The 16,934-nt window shown below is 46.1% G+C and overlaps 1 protein-coding gene across 2 annotated transcripts in view; it reads right to left on the reverse strand.

Moving 5' to 3' along the window:
* Positions 1-6,598: 6,598 nt before the first annotated feature.
* PFDN1 (prefoldin subunit 1) overlaps positions 6,599-16,934 on the reverse strand; it is a 56,358-nt gene continuing 46,022 nt past the window's right edge. Inside the window, exons 4-5 of one of the 2 annotated variants that reach the window (XM_014529074.1) lie at positions 7,719-7,843; positions 6,599-7,014 (exon numbers count right to left, since the gene is read on the reverse strand). In XM_014529074.1, the coding sequence (XP_014384560.1) occupies positions 6,984-7,014; positions 7,719-7,843 (156 nt within the window). In that variant the 3' untranslated portion in view covers positions 6,599-6,983. The remainder of the gene's footprint in view (positions 7,015-7,718; positions 7,844-16,934) is intronic. The other variant, XM_005881052.2, reaches the window with a different exon arrangement.

The raw sequence follows: 16,934 nt of genomic DNA on the forward strand, positions 1-16,934 counted from the left end.
CAGCACTCCCCCCTTCCCCCCCCCCCTCAGCACACTTAACCTGGTGCTCACGAGCTTGCACAGGTGACACAGGGGCACTGCCTCTAGGATGTGTTTTCTCACCAGTGCAGCCCCGTGCTGAGTCATAAGTGATCCCACTACACATGCACATCCATGACAAGTTGTGTGCTCTCCCTCTGGTCCTGCGTGGAAGGGACAGAATCCAACTTATTGCTACCTTGAGATTTTCCCTACTCCTAAAGATTTTCCCTCCCTCCATGCCTCGGTCTGAGCAGTAGGAGGGCTGTTCCAGCTGCTCTGATACCTCTGGGAAGGCTGACTGGGTGTCTCTGTTGACAGGTTCTCAATGTGGGCTGAGGTGAGCAAAGGCTCCAGGCCTCCTGCCTCTAGCAAAGCTGTCATTTCACTGGGGGCACTTGGAAAGTGCAGTGGCTGTGGTGGTCTTAGCAACTGAGGAACAGCCCTGGGTGCCATTCCTGGTCTGGGCCACAAGAGGCGAAGGTGCGACTTCCTAGTTTCAAGAGCAGTGGTTCTCAACCTTGGCTGCACATTAGAATCACCTGGGAATCTTTAAAATCCTGATTTCTGGGCCTCATCCTCCAGAAATTCTGTTTCTTTGTTATGGGGTGAGGCCACAACATTAGTAACAAAGAAACAGAATTTCCGGAGGATGAGGCCCAGAAATCAGGATTTTAAAGATTCCCAGGTGATTCTAATGTGCAGCCAAGGTTGAGAACCACTGTTCTAGAGCAAGAGGGCGCCAGATGTCAGAACTCGTGGGAGGCCCCAGTCTTTATTTGCGTCTCCTTCCTGGGTTGTGACTATGTACAGATGCATTCACAAAGGGATGGGCTATAAGGTTCCATTACCAACAGCATCTGATTAATCATTTAAAATGTCTGAGCTGAGCAAGTAAAGGTTTCAAATTCCAGGAAGGAGCTGACTAAGGAGCCTTCAGCTGAAAAGGCCTCTACTCACATTTCTTGTGAGTCATCTCTGCCCTGGCCCCTATGTGGCCTGGAACTCCTATTGCCTGCCCAGAACCAGGTTTTGTGAATGGCACCTTTGCGGTTGCACACTACGGTAGTCCTAGAACTTGGGCTGCGGGTTTGTGTGTCTGGCTAGGTTGTAGTAGGCTGGTGGCCCTGTAGAAGACCCCAGGGCTTGGTGGGCAGGCAGTTTGGCACAGGGGCTGTAGGCCTTCAAGCATCTTTTTCTATTTACTCTGCTTCCATCACAGAGGCAAGAGGGTAAGTGAGAGCCTCTGACAGAAGCTGCTCTGCACCCAAGACTAGCCTGTGCATTTCTGACCTAGTCTGGGCCTCTGGGTCAAAACTATATGCTCATATCCCCCCTGGGCTGGAGCTGAAAACATTGAGGGTTGGTGCCAAAGGGCTGTTTGGGGCAAGAGAGACAAGCTGGTGGGCTGAACCTGATCTCCAATTCAACTGCAGTTTTCTAGGAATAGAGTCCCTTCAATGCCTTCTTGCCTGGGTCCGGGGCACAGGCTTCTGGCACTGGCTGGGCAGGGTGGTCTTGGCTACCAAACCACTGGACAGCGAATAGGAGGGTTAGCCTTTTGGCTGATGTGTATGTAAACAGATTGGCCCTACCCTTCCTTGTCCCCAAGCTGCCCACAGGGGGGCACTTGATCTCCAAGGAGTTCAATCTGAGCAGCCCCTGCTGGCACCAGAACCTCTCCCTGTACCTTGGCACTGACTGCTGAACTGCCTGCTCCCAACCCCCGCTGCTTTTTGACCCTCCCTCCCCGCCCCCTCCTTTTTTTAAACTTTTTATTTTCAAATAACTTTAGGCTTACATAAGAGTTACAGAAATGGCACAGTTTCTGTATACTGTTCACCCAGCTTCCTCTAATGTTTAACATCTTACATAGCCATAGTTCTGCCCCTTTTTTTGTCCTGCATGCCAGAGAGACCAGTGGCCAGGAAGGCCATGTGGCCTGGGTAGGGAATACGTACACTGGCGTCACCTGCACCTCAGCCCCTGCTGTAACCAATGCCGCTAGTGACTTCAGTGCACATGCGTCCCCTGGCTTCGAGTACCCAGGGTGGGTGTCATGGCCCAGGACTCAGGCAGCAGGGGCTGCACACTGGCAGGTCAGCCAGGGTGGTAGTGGAGCTCTCAGTCATCCATTGGGTGGCAGGGATGGGGACGAGTGGAAGGTGAGGAGCAGTGGTGTCCCGGGGCAGACTAGGCCATGCAACTCAATGCAGCAGGCACCCTCGGACCCTCCAGGTAGGTAAGGCATCTAGGAAGATACAGATGTAAAGTATGCCGTTTCTGGGCCCACAGTGGGTACACTATGAGGAACTGTGAGGTCTTCCTCAGAGCAAGTCACTTTTACCTCCACACCTGCCCTGGCCCCCATGTACTCTTCCACCACCCCATCTTCTTGACAGTTTGGGGGCAGAGATTCTGTCCTCAGCTAATGGAAAGGAAAAAGTCACAAGGGCTTTGGAAGACTTGGTGCTCCAGAAAATAAGTGATTCGGGTTTCCAAGGTATGTACAGCACTGACCACCCCTGTGGAGGCCGACGCAGCCCTCTGGTCTAAGTCCTCTGTTTTACAGCCAGACTGGTTATTTCTAACCTCTGTGGACAGTGTCTGGGAGTAATGAGCTCAGAGTACTTCCCGCCCCAGGTTTCGGAGTATGTCATGTGAAATACACCCTGGCAAGGACAAACTGAACTAAAGGAGAAAGTGACAGAGGAAGTGAGACGGGGACATTTTTGTGTTCCTGACTAAGCTTCCTGCGGTTCAGTGGTTCTGACAGGATAGAAGCGGTGAGGACAGGGTTGGGAAGACTGAGTGGCACTGTGTATGCAAGGCCTCAGCACTGGTCCTGGCACATCTGTGAACACCCTAATAAATGGCAGCTTAAGAGAAACAGCAGGACCTTTCACATGGCAACCCAACCTTGGGCTGGGTCTCAGGCCTGGATCAAGCAGGCTACTTCTAGAGCTGGCAGGGGAGGGGGTCTTTCTATCCCAGGGCAGCAGAGCCAGTGCAACTACAGGAAGGGATTATTCAAGGGGTTCCACAGCCAATTGTGTCCCCAGTTTCCCTGTCATCTAGGCAGATGGCAGGTGACACCTTGCTGCAGTGACTTGAGTCTGGAGTGCCCGGGCCTTCAGTGGGTAGGGTGGGCTCTGCCTGGTGTGAGAGAGGACTGCCCTAGAGCCCATTCACTCCTACTCCCTTTTCTATCCTAGTTGGACCTGGGCAGGCCTAGCTTGTCAAAGGCCTGAGTTCAGATCCTGCCCCTGCCTGGTCATGTGTGTTTGAACAAGAACTTAAGCTCTGTAAACCTAGAGTTCCTTACATGTGAAATAGGAATGATGGAAAATCTATCTCAAGGTTATTGTTAGGACTAAGTCAGGTAACACACCTTTATCGGGCCTCAGAACAAATGGGTTATCTTCTCTTCAACTAAGCTTTCCTGGTGATGAGCCTTGTGTCCCAGACCCCAAACAACTTCACCTGTGATGCTGAGTGGGGCCAAATGAAAGCACACTGAGATTAAGAGAAGGGAAGGGGATATCTCGGTGGAGGGCCACTGATACAATGGGAGAACTTGGAAAGCTCACTACTAACCCGGCATATTCTAGCTACTATACTAGGCTCCAGAGAGAGGAAGTTACCCAGAGAGGAGATATAAAAATAGATACGCAAAAAATAGAACTGAAAGAAGATTGCCAAAGGACTGGTTTAACTTATAAGATTCATGAACTTTCAGAAAGTTTAAAATCTTAACTGCCTATAACTAAGTCTGATGGTGGTGGTTTTGAGATTTTCTTAAAAGTGGCCCAGATTCTCTGAGGCCAAGGAAGACCAGCATTTTAAGGATGTCCTTATGGGAAGGGAGGCCACAAATCAGTTGGGGTCCTTCTTGACCTATGGATTTGTTTTGCACTCAAATCTCTTAACAGAGCACTTAGTCCTGGCAGGGCTTAGATTTCCAACTCCATTCTGAGAAAAAGGAAGCATGTTAGGCTCCGGGCATCACTCCCACTAGACCAGGTTTTCATCCCTGCCTTCCATGGTGTTGTGTGAAAGTTTAGAGGTCGGGGCACATTCTGATACTGTTCATTGCCCAGGTATGAAAAACTAAGATTCTTGGTTATTCTTTTAGGGACTAAAGCACCTTTCTAGGAGATTTTGGTTATTCTCTCTTTTGGGAAGGGGCTTAGTTGTATCTAAAGAAACATTCCCCCAGACATCTATAGGGTACAGGACATACTAATAGTGTTGCTTGGTTTATAAACCAAGTTGGGTCAGCCAACACCGGCCAGATCGCAATGGACATTTCTTATCTAAATTCTGGCTGCCTTGGTGCCAGGCAGCAGTATAGGTTCCCTAGTGCTTGTCCCTGCAGGAATCAGTGTCCGGAGGAGGAGGAGGGGAAGTAGCTGAGGAGCTCAGCCCCTTCCTCCCTCCATTATCCACAACGGCATAAGCAGAAAGGCACCTGGTCTGGGAGGCATGGGCTCTGTAGGGCCCAAGGTTTGTGCTATTCATTCTCACCCTCTCCCCTCTCTCCACTCCAGTGTATGTGGTAGAAGACCAAAGAAGGGATGACCTGGGCACATCCTCCTGCCTCACAGCCTGCTGGACTGCTCTCTGTTGTTGCTGTCTCTGGGACATGCTCACCTGACCAGCCTGTCCCTGCTGTCCTGCCAGCTCTTCTGCCACCTCCAACAGGTGTGCCTGCCCCATCTCTTCTGATTGCTAAAATAAATGACTAGCTCTGCACAGACACTTCTACCTTCAACACAGTGGGATTCTAGATTACTGATGTTTAATCCAGTGACTTTATCTTTCTAATGTTCAAAATTCATTTCCTATTGGCCTTTCACAAATGTGCTAAATGACTTCCCTTTTATTTTTTTTGGCCAAAGGCTTAGTTATGAAATATATATTTATAATTTTTAAAGTATACAATTCAAGGTAGTGGCATAATGTAACATATCACTGAATGATTTATTTGCTAACACCCTGTATGTTTCAATAAATTTGTCTGAACTTCAACTGTCTGAATTATTCCAGGTAAAATTTAAGCTGTGGGTATCTCAGCTAGTGGCCACTGTCCATTATATGATGAGGGGCATATTTACCTTTTCATTCTGGCTGCTATATGAGCAGGGTGGGTGTTATTAGGAAACTAGGTCCGAGGCTGGGGCCTTCAGTCAGATCATGGGGCCCTCACCAAGCTAGCATTTTCTCCCTAGTCCCATTCAAAGACGGGCTCACCAATGAGCCAGACCCACTTTTACCCAGAGCCTAGTAAAGTCTACTTGGTAACTTGGTAACTATGGGCTGTCTCTGGCAGGAAGGAGAACAGGAGTCCAGAGTTCGGCCAGACCCAAAGCTTTCTTTTCCTGCTGACATGCACACATGCGCACACGCAAAAAGCTGGCATAATTCAAATCAGTAAGCCATGCCACCATCTTAGCTTTGGCCACAGGGTGGCGCTGAGCTGCCAGAACAGCGAGTCAGAGCTTCCCCTAAGGGCCTGCCCTGCCAGCCCCAAGAGGCTGCAGTTGACAACTCCCTGCCTTCCTCTGCCTGCCCACCTTCCCGCTAAGCCAGTGGTGCTCAACCTTCCTAATGCCGCGACCCTTTAATACAGTTCCTCATGTTGTGGTGACCCCCAACCATAAAATTTTCGTTGCTACTTCATAACTGTAATTTTGCTACTGTTATGAATCGTAATGTAAGTATCTGATATGCAGGGTGTATTTTCAGGGGTCGCGACCCACAGGTTGAGAACCGCTGCAAGTGGTGATATGCTTATAAATATTTAACTACCAGTTCTCTCTCTTTAAAAATAAACAAAACGCCATGATTTTGTAGCATCACCTGATTTCTGTGGAGTAAATGGTCCCACCATAGCTGATTTCAAGTTCCCATGATGTCCTGAGAGTAGAGTTGGGAAGAGAAGCACAAAAGTGCACTGTTTATGTAGTGGTTCCACCGTCCAGATATAAGACTGTTAACCTCAAAAACAAGATCACAGGCAGATTTAGTTATTAGAGAGATGTTTTGAATATTTATTACCCTTGTTCTTTAATAATTTAATTGTAAAGTTACATAATTTAATTTTTAATAATGGCTGCGTTTAACAACTGGCTTGCAACAAAATTCCTGAAAATTGAATAACTAGCTCTCCTGAGCCAGTATAAGCCAGCTCCAACACACCACTGCCCCTGGGCCTCTAGGAGGCCTCAGAATTATAGTGTCCACCTTATGACCGAAGGGAGACAGTCTTGGAGGTGCTGCTGGCTTATATGGGATATTTGGGGAAAAAGCAGGAAAGGAATCTTTAGGCATCCTGCCACCAAGGACTGCTGTCCTCACTTAAAATTCAGCTATGCCCTGGTCTCCTTTCCTACTTGCACATTCCATGGAGGCTGTGAGCTTGAAGGGTTTACTTGAAGGATCAGAGAGGAAAAAAGAAGTGGGGAAGACTTCGATGCAGAAGGAGCAGGGCCCCAGCCCTAGAGAGGGACAGGGAGGAGCTCAGGTAGAGATAGCCTCTGCCTCTCTGTTCTCATCCATCAGATCAAGAAAAGCAAACTTAGAAGAGTGGCACAGATGCCTTTTATTGGTCTGACCAGCATGACTAGTAGCGGGCATGGGCAGAGCTCCCCTACCTGTCCTGGCTCCCATCTCCCCTCTCCTGGGAGTTCAGGACTCACGCCCAGGGGAGAAGAATGTCTTAGGCGAGCCAGGATAAAAAATAAGGGCTTGGGATTTGAAAGGGGCTCAGGGTGATGTAGAAAACATAGGGTTACCAGGCCATCCAGATAAAACGTCCATCAGGTACAGCAGACGCTATTTCCCTACACAAGCCCCTTGTCCTTGCCAGGAATGGGAGGGGTCAGGAGGGAAAGCTTCCCTAGAGGCTTCCTACTGTGCCCTTCGTGCCATCAGCATCTCCCGGATGTTGTCCTCAGCTTCCTTCACGCTGCGCTCCAGGTAGGATTTTTTCTGCTGCAATGTGAGGTAAGAAACAAGGTTAGGGTGAATGGGCCGGGTTGGCAGATACGACTTTTATGCCCAATGGTCATGGCTTCTCCTCTGTGACCAGTGACTTCCAGGAGCATGTTGTTGATTGGGAGCCAGGTACACACACCTGATCCCTGACCCGCGGGGGGAGGAGGTCACTTGGTACAGAAAGCAGAGTAGAAGGCAGTAGCACTCTTCCCCTAGAACAGTGGTCGGCAAACTGCGGCTCGGCAAACCGCGGCTCACGAGCCACATGCGGCTCTTTGGCCCCTTGAGTGTGGCTCTTCCACAAAATACCGGCTCTTCCACAAAATACTGACTTCTGTGCATGGGCTACGAAGTTTCAATCGCACTGTACGTGCATGCCCACATGTGGTATTTTGTGGAAGAGCTACACTCAAGAGGCCAAAGAGCCACGTGTGGCTCGCGAGCCGCGGTTTGCCGACTACGGCCCTAGAAGGAAGTAGACTCTAAAAACAGGCGTCTGGGTACATGAAGTTACACCAGACAAAGGCCAGGAAATTCCAGGACAAAGCTCCAGCCCCATAGCAGACTGTCTCTCAAGGTTTTCCATGGGCCCAGCCAGGTCCAGTAGCCACCACCACTGCCGAATGGACCGTGTACCCTCTGCTCTGTCCAGCGAGACGACAGGCTTCATGAGTCCTAAAAAGTTGTACCACACATCTCACCGAGGCAGATGAGTCAGGATCAAATCTGCTTTTCTAATGAAACTGCTGCCTGCCAGGAATCCAGGACAGTGACACACTGAGGAAAACAGACCCTCTGGAAGTTTACCTCCTTCCCCATCTGGGTCCTAAATTAAAAATCTCAACTTAGACAAAGAACTTTACTTTCAGGAGCCACATCTGGACCAGGATTACAAAAGATTAGTCAAAGGAAATGATGTCTGTACATTATTTGCCCTGTGGTCACCCCAGAAGTATGGTGGCTTCACCACTGGTCCCTGCCCTGAAGACATAGTTGTGGCTGCATTCCCATTTAACAGACATGAAATGAAGGCTCCCTTTTTGAGGAAAACTCAAAATAATCCCCTCCAAGGATGTGTGTGACTAAGCCAGTAATGCAGAGCACTGGCTCAGGCGGTACAGATGCGGCCAGTGCCCTTCTCTCAAACCTACCCCTTCACACGAGCAGCTGTGGCTTCACACTGACCACTAGAGTGCCCAGAAGAGCCAGGGAAAGGCTAGGGCAAAGGACAGGTGAGCAGCCTGGTCCGATAGGCCTTGCAAGAAAATCTAATCCCACTATCACTTGAGGCCTGTGCCACTAAACCTCACTACATATCCCTGCCTCTAGCTTCTCCCACTCTCCACCCAGATACTTATTAAACAATACATTTAGAGATTTTTTTCCTGCAGGTGCCAAATATTGTGGCATCCACCAATCTTTATCAATTTTTGTGTGAACCTCTAATTCCTGTTTGTCTTCTTTCTTCAAATTTCCTGAAGATGAGAAAAAGCAATATCTCTTTACCTATCTCCCATCTGTCCAACTCCCACACAATTCCTTACGAACAACAGGAGCACCATAAAAACTCATAGAACCATAATTTGTTGGTCACAAGTGTATGTTCTTGCTAAAGAATTTTAATTACATTGCTAGACCTGACATAGTCCTATCATTGTGATATCAGAGTGGAAACTTCAACTTTCTTTGATAAACAACCTTTAGACTCTACTGCGGTGAGTTAAAAAGAAGGAAATGCTAATAAACGCCTGACACACCACTGAAGAATGTGTATGTACTGGGTGTTGCACAGAAGGGGAGCAGCAGCTAGATAGTGCCATGTAGCATCCAGCCCCGTGGGAATCTAAGGAAAAGGCTAGTGGAGCAAACAAGTTGTACTCTGCAGTAGTCAGCCAAGGGTCAGGGCTCAGGGACACAGGTGTGCGGCACTCCATTTCTGCCAACTTGCTGCCCCAACCAGCAAAACCATAAACTTGGAACATCAGCAAGAGCTTTTCTACCTATAATCCAGGCCTCAATTCAGGTCAAAATCAAAGTGATTCTTATCTTTAAAATTCTTCATTTTATATTTTCTATTCCTTCTGTCTTCCAGTGACATGACTTCTTCATGATTTTACCACTGCATATCCTAAAATCTTCAAGTTTCAAAAAATAATGCAAAATGAACTTGTCTATTTTTAAATCTTCAGTTTACCTAAATTTGCTGGACAAGAAAAAAGTTTTTCATCCCAACAGATGGGGCATCCCTAGCCCAGAGGGACCTGTTTTCTAACTTGATTTCAATAGGTCCTATCTCATCCTCAAACACATCTAAGCCCAAAAGACTCTCATAATCAAACCCAGATCAAAGCATCTGTTGTGGGTTGAATTGTGTCTCATAAAAAGATGTGTTGACGTTCTAACCCCTGGAACCAGTGACTGGGACTTAATTTGGAAACAGGGTCTTTGGAAATGTAACCGAGTTAAGATGAGGTCATACTGGATTAGGCTGGGCCCTAAATCCAATGATTAGTGTCCTTATAAGAAGGCCACACAAAGACAAAGGCATACAAAGGGAGAATGCCATGCATCAACGGAGGTAGAGAGTAGAGGATTGTATCTATAAGCCAAGGATGGTCAGCAACCACCAGAAGCTCAGAAGAGGGAAGGGAGAATTATTCCCTAGGCCTTTCCGAAGGAGCAGGGCCCTGCAACACTTTGATTTTGGACTTCTAGCCTCCAGAATTATGAGAGAATACATTTCTGTTGTCGTAAACCACCCACTTTGTGGTAACTGGTTATGTAGCCCTAGGAAACCAGCATGGCACCTGAAATGAGGGCTGCACCAGGGACAGAATCTACCCACAAAGAGCCTCTGACCACACTGCTCTGTACAGGCATGGGTAAGGATCCTTAAAAGTTAATACCATGGAACCATATTTCTCCCCCTCCGAAAACTGTGGTAGAATTGACCCAAATACAAATCAGACTTTCAGAGAGAATGGAGAAAATGAAGGAACCAATGATTAAGTCAAACTTTTCCTCCTTGGATCTCCACAACTTCTTCCTAAAACTACTTAGTCAAGCCAGAAATTCTGTGGGCCCCAGCCTTCCCCATTTCTGTAAATGACAGCCCCATTCTTATAATTGCTCAAGACAGAAACTTTGATGTCATCCTTGACTCTTCTGTCACATCTGACATGGAATCAATCAACAAATCCTGTATCCAGAGTCTGACCATAATGAATTAATAGCCCCATGAGTGGTTTTCCTTTCTTCTGCCCTTGACCCCCTTGAGTTTCTTCTCCACATTGGTCAGACTCATCTTTTAACACTTAAAGGCCTCCAATGGGTTTTTACTCCTAAGTAAAAAGCAAGGCCTTTTCAAAAAGCCACGTAGTTCTGTTCTCAGCTGACTCTCTGACCACCCCGCCCACAACTCCCTCTCATTCAGCTCCTCCAGTCCACCTGCTATGCTCCTGCCTGGCCTTTGCCCTTTGGCTCTCTCTGTGTAGGAACTCTCTTCCCCAGGTAGCCAAATTACATGCTCCCTCACTTCCTTCCGGCCTTTCTCAATGTCACCTTATGGGAAATGCCTTTTGATTATGTCGCTATTCTCACCCTGATTTTCCTCCATAGCGCCTGTCATCACCAGAAGCAGAATTTGTCTGTCTGTCCTCCCTTCTAAGAAAAGGTCATGAGGGCAGGACTTTGTTCTGTTTGCTGATATAGTCCATGTCTAGAAGAATGAATGGTACATAATAGGAACTCAATACCAGCTGGATAAAAATGTGTTTATTGCCCGGCTGGTGTGGCTTAGTGTTTGAGCATTGACTTATGAACCAGGAAGGTTTGGGGCACATGCCCAGGGTTTCAGGCTCGATCCCCAGTGGGAAGTGTACAGGAGGCAGCCAATTAATGATTCTCTCTCATCATTAATGTTTCTATCTTTCTCTCCCTTCCTCTCTGAAATCAATAAAAATAAATTTTTAAAAAGTGTTTTTTATGGGAAATGATGCCTTACTGATTTACTTGTACACACACACTGCTCCTTTTTAATTAATTCTTCCTGCCGGCTTAAATGGCTGAGGAACACCCTACAAAGAAAGCAAAGGCAGAGACTGACCATTCTCCTTCAAGGTTGTTTGTAGTATTTGGCATTGCCCTCTAACCTCTGCCCCTGGATATATATAGATCTAAAATTCAAACCTCACTGATCCCAATGGGCATCAAAGCCTTATCCCACAAACAGTACAGACCCTTACGCCTCATTAGGCCAACTTGTAAAACTGTAAAGCAAACCATCCCAATTCCCCACATCCTGAAGTGGCAAATCCATGAGAAACTACTCAGGAACAGGGCTGCTGTGGGCTACAAGGGGGCTATGCTGTTTAAACTCCAGGGGACATTTTAAACCCAAACCTCCACCAGGCGTCCCAGGAAGGCATTTGCTGGCCTCACTGCAGCATTTTTCTGTCTTGCTGAGCAATCTCCCTCAGAGCCTTTCCCTAGGAAATTCTCTAGTGGTATCAAACCACGGAGCTCTGGGTGCAGCGACATTCTTGTGGGGCCTTGTCCTGATGTGAAAGTCTGAGATTTCCTGTGGGGTTCAGCATGGCCAAGGAAATGAAATTGTTGGACTTACTGCTCATCAGCCTGAGGTTCTCTCTGAGAGTCAGACTGAGGGACTGGTGTTTCATTCTTATACTCTCGTGGAGGAAAAGGCTCCAGTCCCTAGAACTTTGCTAGCATGACACGATCTCTCAAATAGACTTCTGAGGTCATTCATCTTGTGACGCTATCTCTACAGACCTTTTTTTCTTAGGAAGCTTGTCCTCTCTTCCTCTACATTAATATTTTCCTGTGTCATTTCCTGGGGTACAGAAAAAAGTTTTCCCCTTACGCCCTCTATTTCCCCATTTGTAAAATGAGGATTTGGACAATACCAGTGTTCGTTCCTACACCCCCATTTTTCTTTAGTCACAGAACTCTTTCTTCAAATGAACTCTTGTCTTAAAGACAAAATAATAATAAGACAAGTACAATGGAGCTCAGGGAAGGGGGGAGGCGTGTCGGATAAAAGCAGACCTGGCTTGTCCTCTGCCTCCAATCCAGTCTACAGGAGCAGCAGGCATGGCAGTCTTGGTTACCTTGGCTCTAATATTCTATGAGATCTGTGCTCAGAGACCCTCTGCTCTGAGCTCCATGTTTCTGACCCTGAGTTTGACCTATCCTGGCCACACACTCTTCCTCTGCTGAATATCCAGCTTCAGCACACAACTGCCAACTTCATGCTCTACTATTAGTCAAAAAACCTCAGGCAAAGGCCACCTTCTCACTGTCTCTCCCATGACTTCCAAATTAAAAACCCAAGAGCCTCAATGATTCTCGTGTTCTCTCAGTTTGCGGAACTGTAAAATGGCCAGAGGGTGCCAGCTGCCCACAGTGGGGAAGTTTAGCAAGAGGCTAAGAATTCACTGAAGGCTGAGGGGGCACGTCTTGGCGGACAAGGGGTAAAATGTAATGGAGGCCAGGAAAGAAGAGGAGGAAGAAGAAAAATGAAAAGCTATGAGAGGGCACAGTAAGAGAAGTCAGAAAGGGAAATGATACAGAGACGGGCAGAGCCACAGCAAGCAGGAGCTGTGCAGAGCTCTGAAAGTGCAAGTGCTCTGGTGGCCCGAACGGGCGAGGAGCACTCACCAGAGGCAGGAATGGCCAGACCTGAGCGGGGATTTAAAGCTAAGAGACCAGTGATCCAAGCACACACGTCCACTTGTGAATTCATCCAGGTACATCCACTTCACCATTACGAACACACCTAGGCTATAAGGTAACTTATGAACTATATATGACTAGCAAACAAACTCAGAGAAAGCAATTTTAGACATGGAGCAGGAGAATAAAGAGAGATGTAAGAAGAGGTTACTGTCTCTGCATCTTTCAGAAACTGCTTTCAGAACAGCTTTAAGAGGTTTCCCCTTTCTCCCTTCCTATGCCACATCATGAGACCAGCTAGGAGGACCCCATGTGTCAAAGGACAGAGGCTTGCCAACAACGAAGTGGTTGAGGTTGGAAGCAGAACCCTCATCACTTCCCTGTGGAGCCTTCAAGTGAGACCACAGCCCCACCAAAAACTTGCAGGTAGTCTCATGAGAGACCTGAGCATTGTCCTCAGTGAGCCATGCCCAGATTCCAGACCCATAGAAACTGAGATAAGAAATGTTTGTTGTAGCTTGACTAGTGTGGCTCAGTGGTTGAGCATCGACCTATGAATGAGGAGGTCATGGTTCAATTCCCTGTCAGGACACATGCCCAGGTTGCGGGCTCCATCTCCGGTACGGGGCATGCAGGAGGCAGCTGATCAATTATTTTCACATTATTGATGTTTCAATCACTTCCTCCTTGTCCCTTCCTCTCTGAAATCAATTTAAAAATATATTTTTAAAAGAAATGTTTGTTATTTTCAGCTGCTAAGTATGGGGTTAACCTGTTACTCAGCAATAAATAACGAATGCAGTCCATTTTCTGCCACATGGGAGAAAATAAAGGCTTCTCTGCTGAAAGATAGGGATAAAAGACTTGGTTCAGCTGACTGACCTTGTTTTTCTCCCAGGTGCTCGTTTACCTGCTAAAAGACTCTGACACCGGTACTATATGGGGTCAGATTCCCATGTGATAAGATGCTCAATCTGCCCAAGAAACCTTTACACTACTCAAGCACCTTCTAGCAGAGACACACTGATGGGGGAAATTCCTCCAAACAGTAGGTGATCTCTACCTACTGTTGCTCTCCCTAATGCATCAGCTTCATGTAAGTCCCAGAGAAAGCCCATTCCATCAGACAACCGGGGAAGAAAGTACAAAGAACGCTCATAGGTAAGCGGAAAGGCAGGAAGGGCAACTGCTCCAAAGCATATGGCACTGATCAGGCTTCATTCACAGAATCATGACATTTGTGGGCACCAGGACTAAAAGGGATGAGACAAGTCAGTAAACATGTCAACTGGTAAGTAGCTGAAGTAGGAAAGGACATGTGGCTCAGAGAAGGTTAAGGGAAGAAGGAACCTGACCACTACCTTAAATATCTAAAACAGTGTGTCTTAAAGTGAGGTCCCTGAAAATTTTGCAGCATCAGCAACACTTGGGAACTTGCTAGAAATGCACATTCTTGGGCCCCAACTCAGACTCACTGAATCAGAAATTCTAAGGGTGGGGCCCAACAATCTGTGTTTTCACAGCCCTCCAGGTGATTCTGCGGCACACTACAGTTTAAGAACCACTGTTCAAAAGTTGGAGTCACCAAACTTTTTCTATAAAGGACCAGATAGTAAATACCTTAGGCTTTGTGGTATAGTCTCTCTCACAACTACTCAACTCAGTCATTGTAGCTGCCATAGTCAATGTGTAAACAAATGGGTGTGGTGTAAGTGAATGCTGTGTTCTACAAACACAAAAACAAGCAGCATGTCAGATCTGGCCAGCAGGCTATAGTTTGCCTACCTCTGTTTTTAAAAAGGAGGGAGTTTTTAAAAGTAGAACAGAGTCCAACAATTAGAGATTACAGAGCATTTAACGAGAGCTACTTAATAAACACATAAATTTCCAACCAACCATCCTTCCACTCATTCCTTCAGCCAACTGCCAAACCATTTCTCCTCTTTTTCCCTCCAAAAACCGTGATTCATGAAGTCTGTGGCATCATGCTTTACCCATTGTCTTTCCCTACTTCATTCATTGCTGCAATCTTACCAATATCCTTGGGGACCCCTCATTCACTGATGGCTCTCCACTGCTGCACCACTCAAAGTGACATCAACAAGAATGAAGATGATCCATCAATCCCATGACTTCCTTTCCCCTCACAATTTTTACTTTACCCCAACTCTGACCGACCATGGTCATATCCTAGAGATCTTGTCAACACCAGTAATTTCACCACCACTTCCTAGTTCTTCAGGTCACTTCTATCTGATGGCTCTCTCTCCAGGCAGTTCTTCAACTTCATCACTCAGCAACAAGTTTTTCATTATCCATTATGCTTCTATAGTCTTTCCCCCTCCTACCCAGTTTAGCCTGCACAGTCCATCATTGATATTTATTCCCCTTGTAATAACCCTTTTCTCCTTTGCCCCCCTCTCCTTCTGCTGCACTTGCCTGGCTAAATGCCAACCCAAGTTAAACCCAACCATCTACCTACACCATGCTTGTACCTAAACAGCTGAATATTGCTGGAGAAAAACACTTAACTATGCTGAACGGTTTCCCTTTAAATTCAGGATCATGAATCTCAAATGGCACTCAATACTGTTTGGAAATTCTATTAAACTTCCTTAATACTAGGTGTACCGGTTAATAATGCGGATTTTTTTCAATAGATGGAGCTATACATATGTTGATATATATGCGATTTGATATGTATGCTATTTTGTTGTATTGACAGCAAGCTTCAAAACTTCATGTCGCCCTAGCTGGTTTGGCTCAGTGGATAAAGCATTGGCCTGCGGACTGAAGGGTCCCAGGTTCGATTCCGGTCAAGGGCACATGCCTGGGTTGTAGGCTCAGTCCCCAGTAGGGGGCATGTAGGAGGCAACCGATCAATGATTCTCTCTCATCATTGATGTTTCTATCTCTCTCTCTCTCCCTCTCCCTTCCTCTCTGAAATCAATAAAAATATGTATTTTTTAAAAACTTCATATGTCAAATTTGCTGAAAATGTTAACATCATAGATATTTTTACACTTAAAAATTTCAAATTTCGTGCCAAAAAAAGAGCATTTGGGGTAAGTTTTAATTCATTACTTAATTTGGAAGAAAAAGTTATCGTATACTTCAGGAAGCTTATGAACATGCTCCATCTCAAGATACTTATGAACGCTGGTTTAAACACTTTAAAAGTGATGATTTCGGATGTGAAAGACAAAGAATGTCCAGGTCAACTGAAAAAGTTTGAAGACCAACAGTTACAAGCAGTATTGGATGAATATGTTTGTCAAACTCAAAAACAACTTGCAGAAAGATTAAACATTGCTCAGAAAACAATTTCCAATCGTTTACAAGCAAATCGAATAAAGCACTTTTGATGTTTCTCTTGAAATTATCATGTTTTGATTACAAAATCCGCATTATTAACCGGTACACCTAGTATGTTCACTTGTCTGCTCTCCAAAATTACTATTTCATCCCTTGTTCTCCTCAAATATCCTATATTCTCTCCCCCCCCCCCCCCCCTTTTCCAGCTCACTGAGAAAATACAAGCAATCTAATGAGAATTCCCTCTTCTTCCCACTACCAGATCTACTACTGGACCTCCGCCTATACATACACTCCCTTCTTTCCCTATTGTTAAAATGGAGAGAGTGTCCCTGCTTCTATCAAAACATAACCCTTCCACCTGGGCACTGTCCATCTCCACTCACCTTCTCAAAATTTCACTCCCCATTTATCCCTTTTCTTTCTTCTTAATCTTCAATTTTTCTTTCTCTGTAACATCTTTCTTAGTGGGACAAATCTTTTTTATTTTTTTATCTTTGTTGATCTCACATTCCCCTGTAGGTACTGCCCACTTTCTCCCCTTCCTAGCAAAACTTCTTGAACCACTTGTTTTTAATAGCTGCCTCCACTTCCTTACCTCCCATTTGCTCCTCAGATCTCTCCAATCATGTCCATCTACTCCAGTGGTTCTCAACCTTCCTAATGCCGCGAACCTTTAATATAGTTCCTCATGTTGTGGTGACCCCCAACCATAAAATTATTTTCGTTGCTACTTCGTAACTGTAATTTTGCTACTGTTATGAATCGTAATGTAAATATCTGATATGCAGGATGTATTTTCATTGTTACAAATTGAACATAATTAAAGCATAGTGATTAATCACAAAAACAATATGTAATTATATATGTGTTTTCCGATGGTCTTAGGCGACCCCTGTGAAAGGGTC

This window comes from Myotis brandtii, unplaced genomic scaffold, assembly GCF_000412655.1.
Source record: "Myotis brandtii unplaced genomic scaffold, ASM41265v1 scaffold668, whole genome shotgun sequence".
NCBI classification, from domain to species: Eukaryota; Metazoa; Chordata; class Mammalia; order Chiroptera; family Vespertilionidae; genus Myotis; species Myotis brandtii.